Source organism: Cetorhinus maximus, chromosome 9 (genome assembly GCF_964194155.1).
Source record: "Cetorhinus maximus chromosome 9, sCetMax3.hap1.1, whole genome shotgun sequence".
NCBI lineage: Eukaryota > Metazoa > Chordata > Chondrichthyes > Lamniformes > Cetorhinidae > Cetorhinus > Cetorhinus maximus.
Window position 1 is genome coordinate 126,774,999 of NC_135887.1, and position 20,699 is coordinate 126,795,697.

Consider the following 20,699-nt stretch of genomic DNA (forward strand, 5'->3'; position numbering starts at 1 on the left):
TTAAGATAAGACTACATCCTAGGTTCAAACTACTTTTTAGCCATTTCTTCAGAGCTGATAAAAAAGACTGTTAATTGTCCATAATACAATTAAGATGACGTACAACTGCTCAAACCAAGACTCTCAGGCAGCTTAAATCCATAGGGCAGAATTTTTCGGCCCCGTTTCAGCGGGGACGGGGCTGTAAAATGCGGCGAGACATTCTAAACCTCCATTGACTGCAGCGGGAACGTAAAATCCCACTGCCGTAAAATTCTGCCCATAAAGTGTAGTTTCTCGCAAGCAACTGCTGCCGGCCAGTAAAGTATCCCAACCGCCTCAATTGCCCATTGTCCCACTCACAAAAATTCAAACTGAACCATTTAACTCAAACAGTGGTTTAAAATAAAATCCATAGGTGTTATGTCAGACGAACAACGAACCCCAAAAATTAGTCGTATTATCAAAATGTTACACCCTGGCTGTTTTTTGTTTATATCTTGACCAACAATGCTGAGGCATGTTATTTGATCGCTGCTGTTTGTGGGAGCTTGCTGTGCACTGGCTGCCTCATTTCCTACAGTATAACAGTGACTATACTTCAAAAGTACTCGGTTTCAAAGCACTTTGGTTTGTCCTGAAGTTGTGAAAAACGCTATCTTTTCTTTTTCCCGCGAAGGTAAAGATTAATAGATTTTTAAAAAGGCAAAGGAGATTCCAAGATGAAGAGGGGGGGACCATAAATGATACCAGCAAATAATGTTTACCATATTTATAATGTCATATATATATATAAATTATATACATACATATAATATATATATATTATGGGATGTGGGTGTCGCGGGCAAGGCCAGCATTTCTTATCCATCCCTAATTGCCCTGAACTGAGTGACTCGCTCAGCCATTTCAGAGGTCAGTTAAGAGTCAGCCACATTGCTGGGGTTCTAGCGTCACTTGGAGGTCAGATCAGGTAAGAATGGCAGATTTCCCTCCCTAAAGGGCATTAGTGAACCAGATGGGTTTTTACAACCGTCGATGATAGGTGTCATGGTCACCATTACTGGGACTAGCTTTATATTCCAGATTTGTTAATTGGATTCGGATTCCACCAACTGTCTTGGTGGGATTTGAACCCAGGTCCCTAGAGATAAGCTTGGGTCCCTGGATCACCACTATGCCACCATCTCCCCCCAATGTATGTGTGTATAATATATGTATGTGTGCATAATATATATGTATGTACATATATATAATGCACACACATAAATTAGGGGTGTGTGTGTGTATTTTTTGTACATTTTATATAGTACCCTTCTATCCATAGCTGTGAATGAATTGCCATTATCTTTCTTCTGTATGTACTTCCCTTTTGTTATGGGAGCATCTGATTTTTCACCTAAAATTACAGTTAAGTGGACGTAAGCATGCAAAATCCATCGATCAAAACGTTGCCTGTCACAGTTCACATCGGTGTTGCTGAACATCAATGCCACGGCCCTTCCAGGCTGCAGTCCAGCACCTCCAAGGAGGTGAAGGCCATAGATCTGACTATTTAGCTTTTGTGATAACCTTGTTTAGCCAATAGTCCTGCTCACTAGGTTATCCTCTTTACAGATGTTGATGAGTTCTGGGAGGGTATGGGGGAGCAAGCTTGTTCATCAGAACAGGTGGATGTGGAGAGCCAGGCCCGAGCAGCCCAACTCCAGCGCTTACAAGGAGCAGAGAAGAGAGCCGAGGAGGCGGAAGCAGCTTTTGAAAGGATCATGGAAGATTTTGAAAAAATGAGGTGCGAGCGTTTTTTAAAAAATTCTTTTTTCTGAAAGGCTGCATGTATTGAGCCGCAACACTAGGGGGAGCACTTCCCGCACATGTGCAGATGCAGTCCTTGGCGTCACAAGTCAGCCATGTCCTGCCTGGATGGCTCAGGGAATTGGTTCCCTCATTCTTTACAGATAAAATTAAAAAAAAATAAAAGTGGCATCATAAAGAGAAATATGAGTGCAGTGGAATTACATTTAAAAATAAATAATGAAGCAAGAAATCTATTTAAAAATCAATAACAAATGAATCTTATAACAAATCCAGATTGATCTCGGAGCTGGTTCTGACAAAAAGAGATCTCAACTCAGACTTTCAATTTACAATCTTTTAATGAGTTGGGGGGAAAAAAATCAATAAAAGAGGGTATTTTGTATAAAATATTAAATCTCTCGAATTCATGACCCTGGGATTAAGAGTCCCAAAAATGAGCCGGTTTATGACACCTCTCAGGTTTTTCCTCACTCTGCAAATGCTGGTGGCTGCAGTGCAGGGCAGTCTGGCATGTGCATCTGTTCCTGCGCCTGGTCGACATCAGGAATTACAGCACTTAACAGAACAACATTGCTGGAAGTCTATCTGAATAAAAGCACATTTGATGGCTATCAGATTAAGAACCAGGTAGAGATTTTCTAATACTGTGCAGAGGAGGATGGGGTCCTGCCTTTCTGGCACCCTGAAAATGTCACATCAAGAATTCCCGCTGGCTCAGCACGTGTAACATCAGATATAAGGCGAGGATGATATCTTACGCCTTAGAAATCCCGCTGATATTAATTTATTAATACATTCATATAAAGTTTTCCTGACTGCTATTTTAACCATCTCACCGAAGTGGGTGTATGTCTAATGTTGCACAAGGCACTGGACTTTTACTGGGTGATCTTTGGAGATGGGTTTGGACGATTTAAATGAGCTGGGCAGATAGGCTTTACAGAATGGATAATAATCGGCTGTAGAAGGAATGTATCAGATGGGCCAAATTTCGTTTGAAGAGAAAAGATAATGAGAACAAATGAACATTTCAGACTTTCCTAAATTGTTTCCAGAAAAATGTAAGTTTAAAATAGGGTCCTTTGTTGATTTTTTTTTAAAAAAAGTCTTTTGAATCCTTGGGGGGAAATTGTGATTATCTAGGCGGCCAAATGTGTTGAGGACAGATTGGTAGCACTCTGGCAAAGTACACGTGACGAAATTGTCTACATCCAAACAAAAGTTACTTGTGAGTCTTACATCCTGCGATGGTGTTTGGTAGCCTTCTGCAGTTGATTCCAGTTATGCAAAGTTAATCTTAGCAACCTTTGTTCATGAAAGCTGTACTGATAAGATTGCACAAAGAAAATGTTAAAAAAGTGCAGCCCCACTCTGGGCGCAGACTAGCTCTGTTTATGCAGGCCATGTTACCAAGGATAGAATTGTACATCCTTACGAAGTCTGCACCATACCCGAGACTGCAGGTTGGTGAAAACGTTTTCTCCCTCCCATCAAATTATTTGTTTATGGCGGACAAACTTGCACAAGACTTTATCTATTGCGACTGAATTTTGCAGCAGCTGTTGCATTGTAATAAGATTTGTTTGAACAGCTGCTTTTATTGCAATTAAAATTTGCATACCCTTTGTGCTTGGTATCCTGTGAGCGAACTGATAATTGGTCATGACAGAGGAAATCTGTAATGTAGCTTCTAAACCAGCAGAGGGTGTCAGAGCATTAAAAGGCTTGAAGTTTATTGGAAAAATTCTATTGTTGTAGCATTTTCGTGGTTCAGTGAGCGTGCCTCAAGGGTGTGTTTTAAATTGATTACAGACAATATGTGCAGGATTTCGTGATAAATGCAGATGCCAGAACTGGTACATCAACCACAAACACTATAGCAGACCTGCGGGAGGATGAGGACAGTGTCTACTTCAGTTCTTATGGGCATTATGGCATACATGAGGAAATGCTAAAGGTGAGGTTACAGTCAAACAGCCCCATTGGGTTAAGTTTTCAGCTGGGAACAATTGAGACTGCTTGTTTATCCCTGGACCCCTAAAATGAACTACAGATGCTGCATTTTATTACCTGATCGTGGCTGTCCCTTTTCTCCCATTGTCTGCCCATAGTGTTTTAAACCTGCCTGGTGCCTCAGAATTAGCTTCTCATTTTTGTGAATTAACCATCATTATCAAGAGCTTGCTGCAAGTAATTTTATTTGTGTAGGCACAACCATTTTGTACGTGCGACAATTTGGAAAACATCCAGTTGATGATTTCAATTTCATAAATATGACCTTTGCTTTTTTTTAAAAAAGTATCATCTTTCTTGTCCCCTATCCCAATGATGAAATACTTGGAGAAAGGCTTGTGAAGAGCTGCATTTCAAATATTACCGCAGTATGTTTGGGAAGTAGGAGACAGTGGGTAGGGGGTAAAGGCAATGTTGTCTGACTGGCAGAATGTGACAAGTGGAGTTCCCCAGGGTTCTCAGCTTTTCACCGTATATATGAACGTCTTGGCTGAACGAATAATGTGTTTTCTATCCAAGTTTGAAGAAGGCACTAAATTAGGAGGCAAAGTAAATTGTGGGGATAGGAGCAGGAGCTACAAAAGGACATGGACAGATTAAGTGAGTGGACAAAACTATGGCAGATAGAGCTCAAGGTGGGGAAGAGCAGAGTCATCCACTTTCAATTTGTGAAAGACAGATCTAAATATTTTCTTAATGGCAAGAGACTTGCAACCATGGAGCAGCAAAGAGATTTGGGTAACCCAAAGACACAGCGTTAGTTTTACCCTGACGACACTGAGCTCTACCTCATCACCTCCTCTCTCGGCTCCTCCACTATTGCTACATTATCAGGCTGCTTATTCAACATCTAACTTTGAATGAGCAGAAATTTCCGCCGATTAAATAAATTAAAGCCATTGGTTTCACTCCCTGCTCCAAACTCCACTTTCTAGCTACCAACTCCGTCTTCTCCCGAGCGACAGTCTGAGATTGAGCCAATCTGTTCACAACGTTGGTGTCATGTTTGGACCAAAGGTGAGTTTCTGACCTCACGTTCGTGCCCTATCTAAGACCACCTATTTCCACCTCTGTAACATTGTCCAACCTCACCCCTGTCCCAGCTCGCCTGCTATGAAACCCTCATTTATGCCTTTATTGTCGCTGTACTCCACTATTCCAAAGCACGGCTGGCTGACCTGTCACATTCTACCTCCTAAACTTAAGGTCATCCAAAACTCTGCTTCCCATGCCTTATCTCGCAGTAAGTCCCATTCCCCTATCGCCCCTGTGCTCACTGAGTTAACCAGCCCCCGGTCAAGCAACGTCTTGATCTTAAAGTTCTCATCCTTGTTTTCAAATTCCTCGCCGCTCCCTATCTCCGTAATCTCCTCCAGCCCCACAAGGATATCTGTGCTCCTGTATATCTGGCCTCTTGTGCATCTGGCCTCCTCTGGCCTCTTACCTAGACCTAACGTACCTTGCTTTCCTCCCTTATGGCACTCTTTAAAACCTACCTCTGTGCCCAAGCTTTTGGGCATCTAACCTAATATCTCCTTTTGTGGCTTGGTGTCAGGCTTTGTTTTATAATGCTCCTGTGAAGTGCCTTGGTTTCGTTATGTGAAAGGTGCCAAACAAATATAATTTGTTGTTGAAGCTACTGCACAGTTGCAAAAAGTATTCATGAATGGCTAATGGAACATTGGCCTCCCCCAATGAGTTGGAATACAAAAGTAAGAAAGTGAAGCTTCACTTGGACAGAGGTGGAAATAGGTGGTCTTAGGGCACAAGCTTGAGGTAAAAAGCTCGTCTTTGGATCAAACATGACACCAAAGTTGTGAACAGACTGGCTTAATCTCAGACTGTTACCAGGGAGAAGGATGGAGTTGGTAACTAGAGAGTGAAGTTTGGAGCAGGGAGTGAAAGCCATGGCTCTAGTCTTCCTGATATTTAATTGGCGGAACTTTCTGCTCATTCAGATGCAGGTCCTTTGTCAGAGCCCACTCGGAGTGTTGCTTTCAGCTTCTGACACTGAAACTCAAGGAGGGTACATTGGTCTTTGATGAGGTACAGTGCAGGTGACCAGGAGAATACCAGAGCTTAAAAGGTTAAATTGTGAGGACAGGTTGCATAAACTTGCAAGCTGTTTAAAAATGATAAAGGGATTCAAAGGGAAACAGCTTCCTTTGATGGCGTAATCTTAAAACAGAGCTTGGATCAGTTTAGCAGCGAAATTATGAAGCACTTTTTCCACACAAAAGATAATGGAAATCTAGAACTCTCTTTTCCAAAAAGGCTTGTGGATTGCTGGGTCAAATTGAAAGTTTCAAGACAAATTCCTATTGGGTAAGGGTATCAAGGGACAAGTTAAACGGGGTTGAGGTTACAGATCAACCTCAGTGTCATCAAATCATGAAACAGGCTGGAGTGGCTGAATGGCTGAGTCTTAATCTTTTAAGATGGCCAAGTGCATAAATATTACATTTTTCCGGGGGCTAGAGGAAGAAATGAAGTGGGTTCCCTCTTGATTTTTTTTATTAAAGTGAAAAACGAATGACTGTGGTTGAGCACTGGTGCCTGAAATCACGTCGAGGGCTATCGTTGATTAAGCTCAGGCAGAACGGAAGGTTGAGGACCCTTGGCTCTGTGAGTCTGATCACTTTCTGACCCAGTGCCTCGATGATAGACACTGTTTCTGGATGTCTGAGCAAACTCAGCTGCCAAATGGCATTCCTGTTGGGACTGTTGGCTGTGCCTGTTCTGATCCTGGCTTCTCTCACTGCCACCTATTTGTAATTCAGCTCTTAAATCCAATACGACTCACAGCGTTTTTAAATTTTACCTAATTACTCTCACACAGAACATAGCAGAACAAAACAAAAATCCACCTTGCCAGGAAGAAAGCCCTGAAATTTATACGCTTGACCTCTCCAGCACCTTTTCTTTAAACCTTAAGTGCCCTTCTCAATGAGGACATCACAAGGCTAACATTCAGTGGTATATTTTAACTTTTTGGTCAGTCCGGGTGTATATATTTTTTCTCTCAGATGACTCAGCGGGAATGCACAAACTTGTCTAAAATGGGTCAAGACTGGAGATGCGAATCCTCACTGCTGGGAGGTTGCAGGAGTGTTTTTGCTGCGGGGTTGGATTATTTAAAGCGATTCCCCAGACTGGTTTGAAGGTCATTCCCGGTTGCAGTGAATGCTGTAGCTTTAGGAAGCACCAGGCTTCTCTCAACAGCCACTGACTTCAAGGTGGCTGTAAAGGGATTGCGACCCGAACTGTCCCCTGCAGCTGTTATTGGTGACGATATATATATTTTTTTTAAATCAAAGATAAAGATAAATTGGATTGCTGAGTTTAGAAAGAAGGATGGTTTTGGAGCACAGCGTCCACATCCCGATGAAACGTTAACTCCGTCTCTCTCTCCACTGGTGCTGACGGTTCCGCCGAGTATTTCCAGCATTTTCTGTTTTTTGTACCTTTAATATTCTTTCCAAGTCACAACCAGGGTGGGAAATGCTTTAAAAAATAAAAAAATGCGTGACCTTCCCTTTTTCTCTAACTCATAATTGCAAAATAAAATAATCTTTCAGGAAAGAGCTGTCTGAATCAACAATGGGATATTTTTAGATTTGGTTTCTGAACACAAACTGCACCAAACTCAATTCTCTCTTCGTGGACATAACTGCCGGGGGCACCTCTGAGAGACATCAGCTGGACGTATCTGCTGCCATGAAATGTCACCTCTCAGCCTCAGGCTGGCCATTCTTGTAGATTTGAGTTACTTGAGCAGCCTGCAGAAAATATTTGATGGTATGCATTTCCCACTGAAAGTACTCCCCCACCCCCCAACGCATTCTTTAACCATGAATTTGAATATTTGAGATATGTTTCTTTTTCAGTGTAGGAAACCACCTTAAACATCCAGTCCCCCCCACCACTGACGCACAGCGTCAGCAGTGCGTACCACCTACGAGATGCACTGCGCCAACTCGATAAAGCTAATTCGACAGCCCCTTCCAAACCCCATGACCTCCACCACCTGGAAGGACGAGGGCAGCAGCAGACACAGGGGAACACCGCCACCTGCAGTCTCCCCTCCAAGTCACGCACCATCCGGATTTGGTAATATATCGCCGCTTCTTCACTGTCACTGGGTCAAAATCCTGGAACTCCCTCCCTAACAGCGCTGTGGGTGTACCTGCACCACAGGGACCGCAGCGGTTCAAAAAATGCGGCTCACCACCACCTTCTCGAGGGTAATTAGAGATGAGCAATAAATGCTGGCCTAGCCAACGACACCCACATTCCAAGAACAAACATAAAAAAAGAAACCATGGTCCAAAATCTAATAAAAGAAAATGATTTGCAGCAAACGTGACTACAATCTTATGGGGATGAAATTAATTTTCAAACATTTCTTTCAAAGGCTGGAACATTTCCAATATTTTTTTGCTGCTTTTAACTTTAGGGGAAGGAAGCTTTGGTTTGGGGATAAAATGTGTAGTAGACAAAAATGCAAAATTCTGAGCTAACAGGCTTAACTTTTGACTTTTTAAATGCCTACGTAAAAAAGTCAGATCTAATATTGTTTGTGGAATGAGGATAAAGGATGAATTGATGAATGTTTTGGCAATTGATGCAGTTTAAGTTTCACAGTTTGAACTGTCCGTCTGCTTGACTGTAAATTTGCAGGACAAAGTGCGGACGGAGAGCTACAGGGATTTCATGTACCGCAATCCACATATTTTCAAGGACAAGGTAAGTGCAACACAACCATGTGGTGCAGTAACTGCAGTGCTTAGTTAGGGGCCTCCCGAGCTAGACAATCACTGGCAATAGAATTTGTCAGTGAAAGGATTTGATTCAATAGTCCCGGAGTTTATTACGTGTGGATGTTTTTTTTTCAGCGAGTAGAGACTGGAGTGCGCTGATAACACAAGTACAGATCATTGTTGTCATTGTATTGTACAGTATCCCATAACTGTTATCTGCTACGTATAATGGGACAGCTGGGGAAAGCAATTTTGAGTTGTCTATTTGCACTTTGCTTGTAGAGCCTGGAAAGTACATAGAAACATAGGAATGTATAGGACTGCAGTCCATCTGGCTGATCAATAAGTGTAAAGAAAGACACATTATACTCCCATCTCACATACTTTGTTTTGCTAAAAGACCCTTCAGTTCCCTCTTGAATTTGCAAATGCTGCTTTCCTTGTCTCCCTGGGCAGCCTCACACTAGCCACTCTACCTGAAGTACTTAAATCTGAACCTTCTGTTTACCTTCTCCTTACTCAGTTGGACTCTTGTGCGTCCTCTAGTTAAACTTATCTATGTCCAGTGACCGATACCATTTTGAATCTTGAGATCTTCAATCACTTCTCCCCTGAGCTGTGTATTGTGTAAACATTGCACACGTCCATAGTCTTTCTTCGTGCTTTGACGCACAAGAATAATAGATAATTTAGCCCCCGAATCTGTTTCCCCCATTCAATGGTTGATCTGCGACTCAACTTCACATAACCCCTTTGTCCCATATCCCTTAATATCTTTGGATAACAAAAATCTATCAAATCTTGAATTTAAAATTTACCATTGATCTAATATCAATTGCTGTTTGTGGAAGAACATTCCAAACTTTTACCACCCTTTCTGCTTTTCTTAATTTCACTCCGGAAAGATTTGGGTGCCTTACACTTGGAAACTCGACAATTAATAAAAAGTCAGGATGTTCCCACCATGGCCCAGATTGTACACCATATCCCCTGTGGGGCTGAACCAGTGCTTTATAGAAGCTTATTGACACTCTCTGGGACTTGCACTCTGTCCTTCTGGCTACATGCCCTAAAATCTTGTTGGATCTTTTTAACTGCGGTCGCACACTGTGCTGATGTTTTTAAGGAGCTGTGCATCTAAAATGATGCTGTACGTGTTGCGTCCTTTAGTCTGCAGCTATTGTTCTTGTAGCCAATCCACTTCAAGTCTCTCCCCATCCCTCCATTCTCATGACAAAAACAAAAACAAAAATACCTGGAAAAACTCAGCAGGTCTGGCAGCATCGGCGGAGAAGAGCACAGTTGACGTTTCGAGTCCTCATGACCCTTCAACAGAACTAAGTAAAAATAGGAAAGGGGTGAAATATAAGCTGGTTTAAGGGGCAGGGGAGGGGGGGTGGGGTTGGGGTTGGGACAAGAAGCCAGTAATAGCCCCACCCCCTTTCTGATTTTTCCCCCTCCTTTTTGTTTTTTCCAATAATTTATATAGATTTTTCTTTTCCCACCTATTTCCATTATTTTAAAATGTATTTCCATCCATTGTTTTATCTCTACCTTTTAGCCTTTTTCGATTCCTTCACCCCACCCCACCCCCACTAGAGCTATCTGTACCTTGCTCGTCCTGCTTTCTACCCTTAATTAGCACATTCCTTTAGATAATATCACCACCTTCAACACCTCTTTGTCCTTTTGTCTGTGACATATTTTGGTTATCTCCACCTATCACTGGCCCTTTACCTAGCTCTTCTTGTCGTCCCCCCCTTAAAACCAGCTTATATTTCACCCCTTTCCTATTTTTACTTAGTTCTGTTGAAGGGTCATGAGGACTCGAAACGTCAACTGTGCTCTTCTCCACCGATGCTGCCAGACCTGCTGAGTTTTTCCAGGTATTTTTGTTTTCGTTTTTGTTTTGGATTTCCAGCATCTGCAGTTCTTTGCTTTTACCTCCATTCTCATGGTTTTGCATTTGTCCAAACTGAACCCGATTTTAATCCCTGTTATTGGCAGTGCCCCTTTTCATAACACCAGCCAATTTAGTATTGTGTCTGTCTCCTGCCAAATCATTTAATACAATGATTTACAATTTAAACAATCCTAGCCCTAGCACTGACCCATGAACACCCTCCTAATCAACCCTTTCTATTCTAATGCAGCACCATGTACATACACAGCCATCTTGATATACAGCTCTTCCTTTGTTTCTGATTAAGTTAATATCTGAAGCATTTCAAGAGTCTCCTTCATCCTAGTTTATGGCTCTGAACTTGTGGTCTAATTCCTAGTCTGTCACTTGACTAAAATCTAAGTGCATAGTGCCTACTAAGGTTCGCCCTATCCACTGAATTCATTTTCTCTTTGAAGGAATCGACTACATTTGCTATACTTGATCTTCTTCTTGCAAAGCCATAATGACTCATTGTTCCATATTTCTCAATATCTTCTGGACGCTCTTTATTGCTTTAAGAACATAAGAAATAGGAACAGGAATAGACTATTTGGCCCCTCGAGCCTGCTCCATCATTCAATAAGATCAAGGCTGACCTTCTTGTGTTTCGATTTCCACATTCCCATCTACCCCCAATAACCTTTGATTCCCTTGCCTAACACGAACCTATCTATCTCTGCCTTAAAAATATTCAATGACCCCACCTCCACCACCTTCTGAGGCAGAGAGTTCCAAAGTCACACAACCCTCTGAGAGAAAAATATTTCTCCTCATCTGTCCTAAAAGGGCATCCCCTAATTTTAAAACAACACTCCCTAGTTCTGGACTCACCCACAAGAGGAAATATCCTTTCAAAGTCCACCTTGTCAAGGCCGTTCAGGATCTTGTATACTTCAATCAAATTACCCCTCACTCTTCTAAACCCCAGTGGAAACAAGCCCAGTCTGTCCAACCTTTCCTCAGAAGACGACCCACTCATTCCAGGTATCAATCTAGTAAACCTCCTTTGAACTGTCTCCGATGCATTTACATCCTTCCTTAAATAAGGAGACCAAAACTGCACATGGTATTCGAGGTGCAGTCTCTCCAATGCCCTGTATAACTAGAGTATAACATCCTTACTTTTATGTTCAATCAGTCTCGTAATAAAGGATAGCATTCCATTAGCCTTCTTAATTACTTGCTGTACCTGCATACTAACTTTTTGTGACTCATGTACTAGAACACCTAGATCCCTCTGCACCTCAGAATTATGCAACCGTTCTCCATTTAAGTAATAATCTGCTTTTTGTTCTTCCTGCCAAAGTGAACAACTTCACATTTTCCCACATTAAACTCCATTTGCCAGATCTTTGCCCTCTCACTCAACCTATCTATATCCATCTGCAACCTCCTCATGTCCTCTTCACAACATAATTTCCTACCATCTTTGTGCCATCTGCAAATTTAACTACCATGTCTTCACTCCCCTCATCTAAGTCATTGATGTAAATCGTAAAAAGTTGAGGCCCCAGTACAGACCCCTATGGGACTCCACTCGTCACATCCTGCCAATCAGAAAAAGACCCATTTATGCATACGCTCTGCTTTCTGCCAGTCAGCCAATCTTCTATCCATGCTAATATGTTACCCCATACACCATGCGCCTTTATTTTCCATAATAATCTTTGATGTGGTACCTTATCAAATGCGTTCTGGAAATCGGAGTACAGGACATCTACAGGCTCCCCTTTATCCGCTACGCATGTTACTCCTTCAAAAAACTTCAATGAATTGCTTAAACATGATTTTCACTTTAGACTCATTTTTCTATAAATCCCAAGGTTATCTATTTTTATTTTCATCAACTGGTTTCATGTCTTTCCATTTCTGATCCTCAAGCATTACTTCTATTTCCAATTGACTCCTAAAGATGTCTTCTAGGGTGTTGCTGATAGCCTTTACCACTCCCTTATATTCTTATTTAGGATGCCAGCTGTCCATTGATCATGTGTTATCATTCCACCCTTGGAATGGGTCAAACGTCCTGCTGATTTGTCCAGCTGAGCATTGGAAAGAGGGGGAGGTGGTGGTGTAGTGGTCATGTCACTGGATTAGTAACCCAGAGGCCCAGGCTAATGCTCTGCTGGCACAAGTTCAGATCCCACCATGGCAGCTGGTGGAATTTAAAGTTAGTTAATAAAAACATGGAATTGAAAGCTGGTATCAGTAATGGTGACCATCGATTTGTTGTAAAAATGCATCTGGTTCACTAATGTCCTTTAGAGAAGGAGATCTGCCATCCTTGGCCTGGCCTACACATGATGCCAGATCCACAACAATGTGGTTGACACTTAGCTACCCTCTGAACTGGCCTAGAAACCACTCAGTTCAAGGGCAATTAGGGATAGGCAACAAATGCTGACCTCACCCGTGACACCCACATCCCATGAAAGAATCAATCAGAAAATAGGCAGAATCGTGGAACATGATCCTCAAAATACTCACTAGAAGTTCTGGAACCCTGTGGCATAGAAACAGAACTTAATTATTCAATTACTGGGACCACTGGCCTCATTATTAAGAGAGAAACATTGAGTAGCATCTCCAAAGGCCTGGTAGAAACCCTGTGTGAGTGAAAGGAGATTTGACCGATGCAGACATCGTAAATCAGTGGGCTGACTTGTAAAGGATCAATCTTATTTGAGCGTTCTATCAGGCCAGTGGGGATCTGTGTCCTTTTGAAGCCAGAATATGTTGTCACTAGCGCTTCACAGTTTTTGAAGAAAAATGGTTATGAGATACTGGGTAGGAAGCACAGCTCTAACAGATCAATACAAAGAACATTCTTTTATTTGTTCTTGGGATATCAGCAATAATGGCAACGCTCCATTTACTGCCCATCCCTCGTCCCGTTTAATGTTAAATACAGTTTATGATCTGTATTGGATATTTGATAACATTTGTTACCATCCTTGTAGACCTGTAACTTTTAACAGAAAGGTATTCCCATGACGCCAACGGGAAAAAAACCGATGGACAAGATATCACTGTTTAAAACCTTTACTGTAACAAAGCAACCAAAATCAACATAATTCAAACATTAATTAACAGACGAATGATACTTCAAATAAAAAGATAAAGTTCACTTTAAATAGTCGATACAACAAAGATACAGATTACAAAACCACAAGCACCCGCATTACTGCTCACACACAAGTCGCACAGCACGCAGTTCCGAAGTTCTCTAACTCGGCTTTTGGCACTTTCCATTCAGTCAATTCGACCCTTGTGAGTGCATAAACCAGCAGCTGTATTCCATTTGATGTCCCCGGATACAGCGAACACCGACAAGGTGCACGTGTACGAACGATCTCTCAATCAGGTCACCTCAGTCCCAGTGGCGTAGCTTTCCAAAGTTCCTTTTCAACCAGCCAACCAACATCAGCCGATCTGGGACTCTGATACAAAACTCTTTTGCATGCCTGAGCTATTCACACTGCTTTTAGTGTTCAACCCCTGTTATCTCATTCATAAATCATTTCCCAAGCGCTGCTTTTTTCTTCTCTTTTTCTTCTTACTGCCAAACAGAGAACTGACTTTTTTGTACAGAGCTTTACTTGTTTCTCTACACATGTGTGCTGCAACTGAACCTTGCTGCAGCAGAGCGGGTTGGAACCTGACACCACGCCAATTAGATTTTATTAGCCCATTTCTTTGGCTCTCATCCCTTTAGCAACCTCAGCCAGGATTTAACTTCTCTGAAGTGATGTCATACCCAAGAATCCAATTAACCACCATTTTCAGAATTCTCCCCATTTTCCACTTTGGAATTGAAGGAGCCTTCGCAAAAACAAATACAGGCTTTGTCCAAAGGGCAAACATCATCTCTCATGCTACACTAAATTAATATTTGTAGTTTTTTTTTTAAAAAAGCAGAGCATTGCAGCTTTTAGTGGTTTCAAGATATAAAAGCCTTTTAACTGAAATATCTAGGTTCCAAATTCTTAATTTATAACGATGGAGTCCTCAGTTGTGCCATGACCTAACAAGATAAGAATGACCAGTATTTATGAATCAAGTAGAATTTATTAAGCAAGATGTTAGACATACTTGACAAAAAGCAGTGAAGACAGTGCGGAAGTTTCTTATTCCACAGAGCCCAGATCCCCTTGAGTGCTGACAGCACAAGCAAAGTCTTCCTTTCTCTGTCTCCAAAGTGATGTTGAACTGCTTCGTAGAAGAATCATACCACGGAAACCAAGGGACTGTGCCAATTAAGACTCTTTGAGTTCTCAACTTTTATCCTTATTTTCGACAGTCTCTGGTTCCTTATTAGGAAATAGTCCTAATTAACTCTTTTCATTGGCTAAGAGTGAGGGTGATTGGGTGTCACCCAATCTCAAGTAGACTGAGGCAAGTCTCCTGTTCCCTGGGCCTTCAGAGGGCACATTCCATTGTGAACAAATAACAGAGTTATACAAACAATGCTATATCCCGTTATCAATAGTACAAACCATTGCAATGTTTCACGTAAACAGATCAAGCCATTCCCGTGGTTACTAAGGTGATTAAAAGCAGATGTTATTCCTAGCAGGATGTCAGCAAAGGATTTTTTAAAATATATAGGTGTTCTCCTGCTATATAGATATGGTTAATAGATCAAGGTGGGGGAAAGGAGAAACAATGGCGGGGATATTCTGTGTCCACTGGCGTCGGGCGTGTTCAGTGGCATGAGCGGACAATATGGTGAGAAGGCCAAAAATCGATTTCACGACGATGTGAAACCAGTTTGCGATCATCCGCTCCACCCGCTGGTGGCAGGCCACGTTTCCCGCTATTGGGCGTCGGGAACCTCATTGTAATACATCTGCATACTATTATAAGGCCAGCCGGCTGGACTCGTCCCCCCTCCCCGCCACTGGATCATCCACCCACCTCGGCATGATTGCACACCGACGTGTTTCACAACAGCATATATAAGGCATGCACTTGGCAGCCTGCACTTTGAGGGGAACTCAGAGGTGAGTGCACAGTAACATTGCGCAGCGCTCACCAGGGTCGCCTGTTAGACTTCAGATTTGAGGTGCGTTGTGGAGGGTGGGCACCTGCAGTTGTTCCACCACAAGGGATTCTATTCACTGAATGTGCAGCTGGTGTGCAACCACCACAAATGCATCCTGCAGGTCAGCGCACTGTTTCTAGGGAGCGTGCACAGCTCCTACATTCTCAGTGAGTCACAGATCCTTGAAGTCTACCAGGGGCAACAGAAGCTGCAGGGATGGCTCCTCGGGAACAAGGGCTACCCGCAGAGGATGTGGCTGATGACACCCGTGCAGCAGCCTCAGACTGCAGCAGATCGAAGATATAACAAGGCTTATGGTGCAGCTCACAACTTGGTGGAGCAGACTATGGGGATGCTGAAAATTAGGCTCTGGTGCCTGGACCGGTCTGGTAGAACCCTGCAATACAGTCCGCAGAGGGTGTCACGCATTGGTGTTGCCTGCTGTGCCCTTTACAATCTGGCGCTGCAATGGGGAGAGGAGGGGGTTGTGGAGGAGCTGGAGGTCTCCTCCGATGAGGAGGACACAGACCGGGATGAGGGTGAGGAGGTCCGCAAAGGGGACAATGACAGGGATGAGGCCCTCACATTGCCCAGACGAGGCAGGCGTGCTCGAGAGGCCCTCATAGCTGCTAGTTTTGTGGAGGATGATGACGACATGCAGCGAGGAGACACCATAGATCCTCACATTGCATCTATGAACTTTTGACTCCAGTCTGGCTTATGGCAATGCACATACCCTCTGTGATGATGCTCCTGTCATGGAGATGCAGTGGATGCCCTAATAGTCACTCGATCACAGGAGGCTGATGATGACATGCAGTGAGGACACTCCATAGATCTTCACATAACCTCTGAGAATGCCTGACTCCTGTCCTGCCGAGGGCACTCCGTGATCAGGGTCATATCATAGAGATGCAGCCGTGAAACTTTAGAAGCATCTGACCCTTTGTCTGCCTCTAGCACCTGACCCCTTCAGGGGCACAGCATCACCGGTCACAGATGCTGATGAGATGAGGGCCAGCCCCAACTTAAAGGTGCTGAGAGCACACAGAGAGAATGACGGAACTCTGTGACACCTGCCCACGATATTCTGGCAGCATTGACCAGCACTGTTGAGATGCAGCATCAGTAATGTGTCCAGGGAGTGTGAGGTCAGACCATCACTTTGGTCTGAAGGCTGCACAAAGCACAGGGAAGAGGCCCTGGACTGAGACACCTGCCTTTATCTTGTACAGAAAGGTTTCACATCTGAGTGACACGAACACTGCTCATCAGAACAAGGAGCCAGAGGCAGGGAGACATTTGTGGGAGTTTATTGACAATAGTGAACATAATGTATAAGTGAGTAACACCCGTGCCCAGGCTGTGCGACTACATCCTTTTAACTTTCCTAGCCCTGGTGCAACATCTTGGTGCTCCTTGGCCATCCACAGCAGAGGTGGAGGCAGCCTGCTGACTGCTACGTCTGTTTGTGATGACCTTGATGGACGTCCTCTGAAAGGCTGAGACCCGTAGGGTCCGGCCTGCTTTCGGGGTCCAGCTGTGTGACGGTGGCGCCTTCCTCAGCCTATGGAGCTGGAGCTAGAGCCGCTGAGGTCACAGGAGGACAGGATTTGGATGGACCGAACACTCCCGGAGCCACCTGGGTGATTGGCCCTGGGGGGAGGGGAGGTACATCTGCTGATGCTCCTCCTTATGGGCGGCCAAGGGCCCCTGGTTGACTCCTTGAGGAGAAGAGGTAGCTGGAGTGAAATCAAGCTGCCCCGCACCCCCCTTGCATACACAGTGTTGGAGGCCAACTGTGGCGTCAGTGATGGAGTTGAGCCCGCGCAGCAGTGCAGGAGCGATGTCCTGGACCAAGGTCTCCATGACGGCTGCCATCCTACCAGTGTTGACCTCAGTGCGTTCGCATGCTGGCGCTATCGCCTCAGCCTGAAGGTGGACGGACTCCTCCATTGTGCCTTGCAATCTAAGGATTGCAGCGGACATCCCTTCCTGATGTTCCCAATCTTGCCTTTGCAGCTCCAACAACTGAGGTATGACCGAGTCCAGAGGCTCGTCATCTGACTCAGACTCAGCAAATTTCTGGCCTCCAAGACCTCCGAGTGCCAGAGACCTGGGAAGTCCCTGCCGCTGCCTGCTGCAGATCAGATAGTGCAATGTGCACATCAGATTGTGATCCCGAGGCTACTGTAAGGCTAAGTCCCACTGAGGTGTGTGTCTCTGCGCTGGTGGAGAGTGTGGGTGAGCGCTGTGACAGAACTTCAAAGAGGCTGCCTCCATATTCCTGTTCAGAGGTTTCTTCGAGGCTTGAATGGAGGCTCTGGGTTGTGGACTATGTCTGCTGTTTCCCAGATGTGCATGTAGAAGCAAGGGGAGATAATTAGTGCATGACAGTGGCCTGTGAAACAGGGCACATCACTCACGGCACAGTTGTCTGATGGATGTTGCACTGCTGGATCCTCACTTGGTAGAGCAGCGCCGACCTCACCGTCAGCACAGGAACGGTCCAGATCCTCACCGGCCAGCTGGATGGCTCTGTTTTCAAAGTCCATGAGGAACTTGATTTCAGGTATTCCTCCACTGGTCTGCGACCTCTCCTATTTGTGTGGCAACTAGCCTTGCATGAATAGAGATGGAGAGAGTGTAAGCAGGACACCTGCCAGGCTAGGTGATCAGTCTGCCTGCCATGTGTGAGTGGTGAGTGGTCCCATGGATGGGATGAGGACAATGAAGGTGTGTGTGAGAGAGTGAATGGTGATGTCCCTTGAACTGGCAGTGAGTGAGGGCCCTGTGGATGTGTGATGGGTTTGTGAGTGTGAGAGTTGAGAGTGATGAGAAGAATATCTGGCAGAACGGAGGAGATCATTCATCTTCCTGCAGCGCTGGTTGGCTGTCCACTTTTGAAGGGCGTTGGCATTGACCACCGCTGCCACCGCCTCCCAAGCCGGATTAGTGAGGTTGCTGCCCATCCTGCAGCCAGAGAGCGGGAGTAGAGGACATCACGGCGAGCCTCCACTGCGTCCAAAAGGTGCTTGAGGGATGCGTCATTGAACCTGGGGGCTGCAGTCTTTTTGCCTCTCAGGACCATGTCTTCTTTGCAGTAGTTGTGGGCTGGAAGTACTGACAGGTGTGTGAGCAGCTGGAATTTTAACATAGTGCCTGGCGTGATAAAGTGGCAAGGTGATGGCATGACAAGCGAATGAGAGCCCACCTGCCAGGGAAAGTGTGTTCCCCGGGAATGCATAATTAATGTGGCATATTTGGGACAATACTGTGTGTAAAGACGCCATTGCAGCCAGCGGGTAAAATGTCGTTTAACCCGCCCACTAACGCACTTAGTGCAAATCTGGGACAATTCCGCCCAATATCTCTATAGATATGGTTAATTGAACAAAGTATTAGCAAACCTAAGTATATTTCAAAGATAGTGTTTTGTCTAGCAAGTGTCAAGATGATGAAGCTTTGTTAAGTCCGAGCTGTTGGCCAAAACTTGCTTATTTCTTCACGACTGACAGAAAGAAGCCTTGAATTGTACAGAGCGTAATTAAAACAAATGTGGCTGTTTTGAGCCAGACAAGCTGATACCTTTGCTGATCACAAGGAGCAGTTTCTCACTGAGGCGACTGCTGTCGCTATTCTTAGGCTATTTTAACTGTTTAGCTGCCTCGCTCAGCAGACGGGCATCTGAACCAGTCTATTTAAAAAGATGGCTAAGGTAAAATCCTAAAATGTTAGTTCAATCCAAAAAAGAACTCTAAAAATTAGTCGTACTATCAAAATCCTACTTAAAGAGACCCTCACAAAAGAAAATACAGGTTTTTTCCAAAGGGCAAGGATCATCACTCATTCTGCACTGAGTTAATATGTTGATAGGTTTTATTTATTAAAAAAAATAGCAGAGTATGGATATGGCTTTACTTTTAGAGTGTCCATTTGGAATGAATCTGTGATGACTGTCACTTTAAGATCAGTTCAGTTGAGTAGGGGGTCACGTGATTTGTTCAACCAATGTGTGGCTAGTGTGGGCGAGTAAATTCTAGGGAGGGGTTTCTGAGGGTAAAATGGCTGTATGAGGGGCTGGCTAGATACGAGCAGCCACTGAAGATATCGTGTAAATAAAGTTAGTTTTTGTTTGACTGAGCCGCCTACTGGAGCGTGTTTCTACAGAATCAATGATGCGCTTTTTCAACACAAGTTTTGGTCAGTTTTGTTTTTAAAAATTGTGCCAAGCCAGCGAAGGCCAGATCCCATGAATGAATTAAAAAAAATTGTGCAAATGGATGTTCTTGAAGAGCTAATCAAAGTTAGTGGAGTCAGGGGAACAAACACTTTGTGCTTACAGTTTAATAATTTAAGCTAGCGTGGTTACAATTGACAGGAGCAACTAGCCTAGCCTACTTGTGTAGAAGTAGAACTGTGTAGAACCACCAGGTGTAGTTTGAGCAGTATTGTTTTGTCTTTTAACGGCCCAAACCTTCTCCAACTCCAGGATCACTTTGGGCTACAAGAATAATCGCAAACCCCGCTCCCTTATAACACATTTTCCTCCTTCAGTTTCTATTTTCTGGCCTCTCCGTCTACATCAAATGTAAATAACTTTTGTCTCAAATTTTGTCAATCTGTTTGGTTGCCTGCATTTCCAGCAGGCTCCAGCATCCACTCCATCCCAGCCAAAAACACCCTGCAGTTTTTCTCCCATTCTCCTTTCCATTATTCGACTGAGACCCTCCCAATCTACTCCTGACCTCACTGCCCAGCGTTTAACTACTGCTTCTCAGTGCAGCCTCATCCAACATGGGCGAATGCTCTTTATCTGCAGATTTTGTTTCTCATTTCTCCCACGTTAAAGCAGCTATCATCACCCATGTTATTAATAAAACCTTTGCTCGAGTCCTCCATCTTCTGAGACTGTCACCCCATCTGCAAGCACCTCTTGCTTTTTAAGGTGCTCACATGCGTCACTGTTACTCAATTTTTAGTTTTATTCATTCGTGGGATGTTGTGTCGCTGGCTAGGTCAGCATTTACTGCCTATCCCTAATTGCCTCTTGAAAAGATGATGGTGTGCTTCCTTCTTGAATCACCGTAGTCCATGTATTGTAGGAACACCCAGCTTGCTATTCACGCCTTTTAGACTTTGT

At 44.0% G+C, this 20,699-nt stretch overlaps 1 protein-coding gene and 1 long non-coding RNA gene across 6 annotated transcripts in view; one reads left to right on the forward strand and one right to left on the reverse strand.

Moving 5' to 3' along the window:
* The window catches only part of LOC144685007 (uncharacterized), a 142,147-nt gene that overhangs the window by 61,959 nt on the left and 59,489 nt on the right, over nt 1-20,699 (reverse strand). The gene's annotated exons all lie outside the window — the stretch shown is intronic.
* Nucleotides 1-20,699, forward strand: part of prmt3 (protein arginine methyltransferase 3) — a 215,827-nt gene that overhangs the window by 30,872 nt on the left and 164,256 nt on the right. For all 3 annotated transcript variants that reach the window (XM_078549514.1, XM_078549516.1, XM_078549515.1), the window contains exons 6-8: nt 1,597-1,768; nt 3,607-3,751; nt 8,488-8,553. In XM_078549514.1, the coding sequence (XP_078405640.1) occupies nt 1,597-1,768; nt 3,607-3,751; nt 8,488-8,553 (383 nt within the window). The remainder of the gene's footprint in view (nt 1-1,596; nt 1,769-3,606; nt 3,752-8,487; nt 8,554-20,699) is intronic.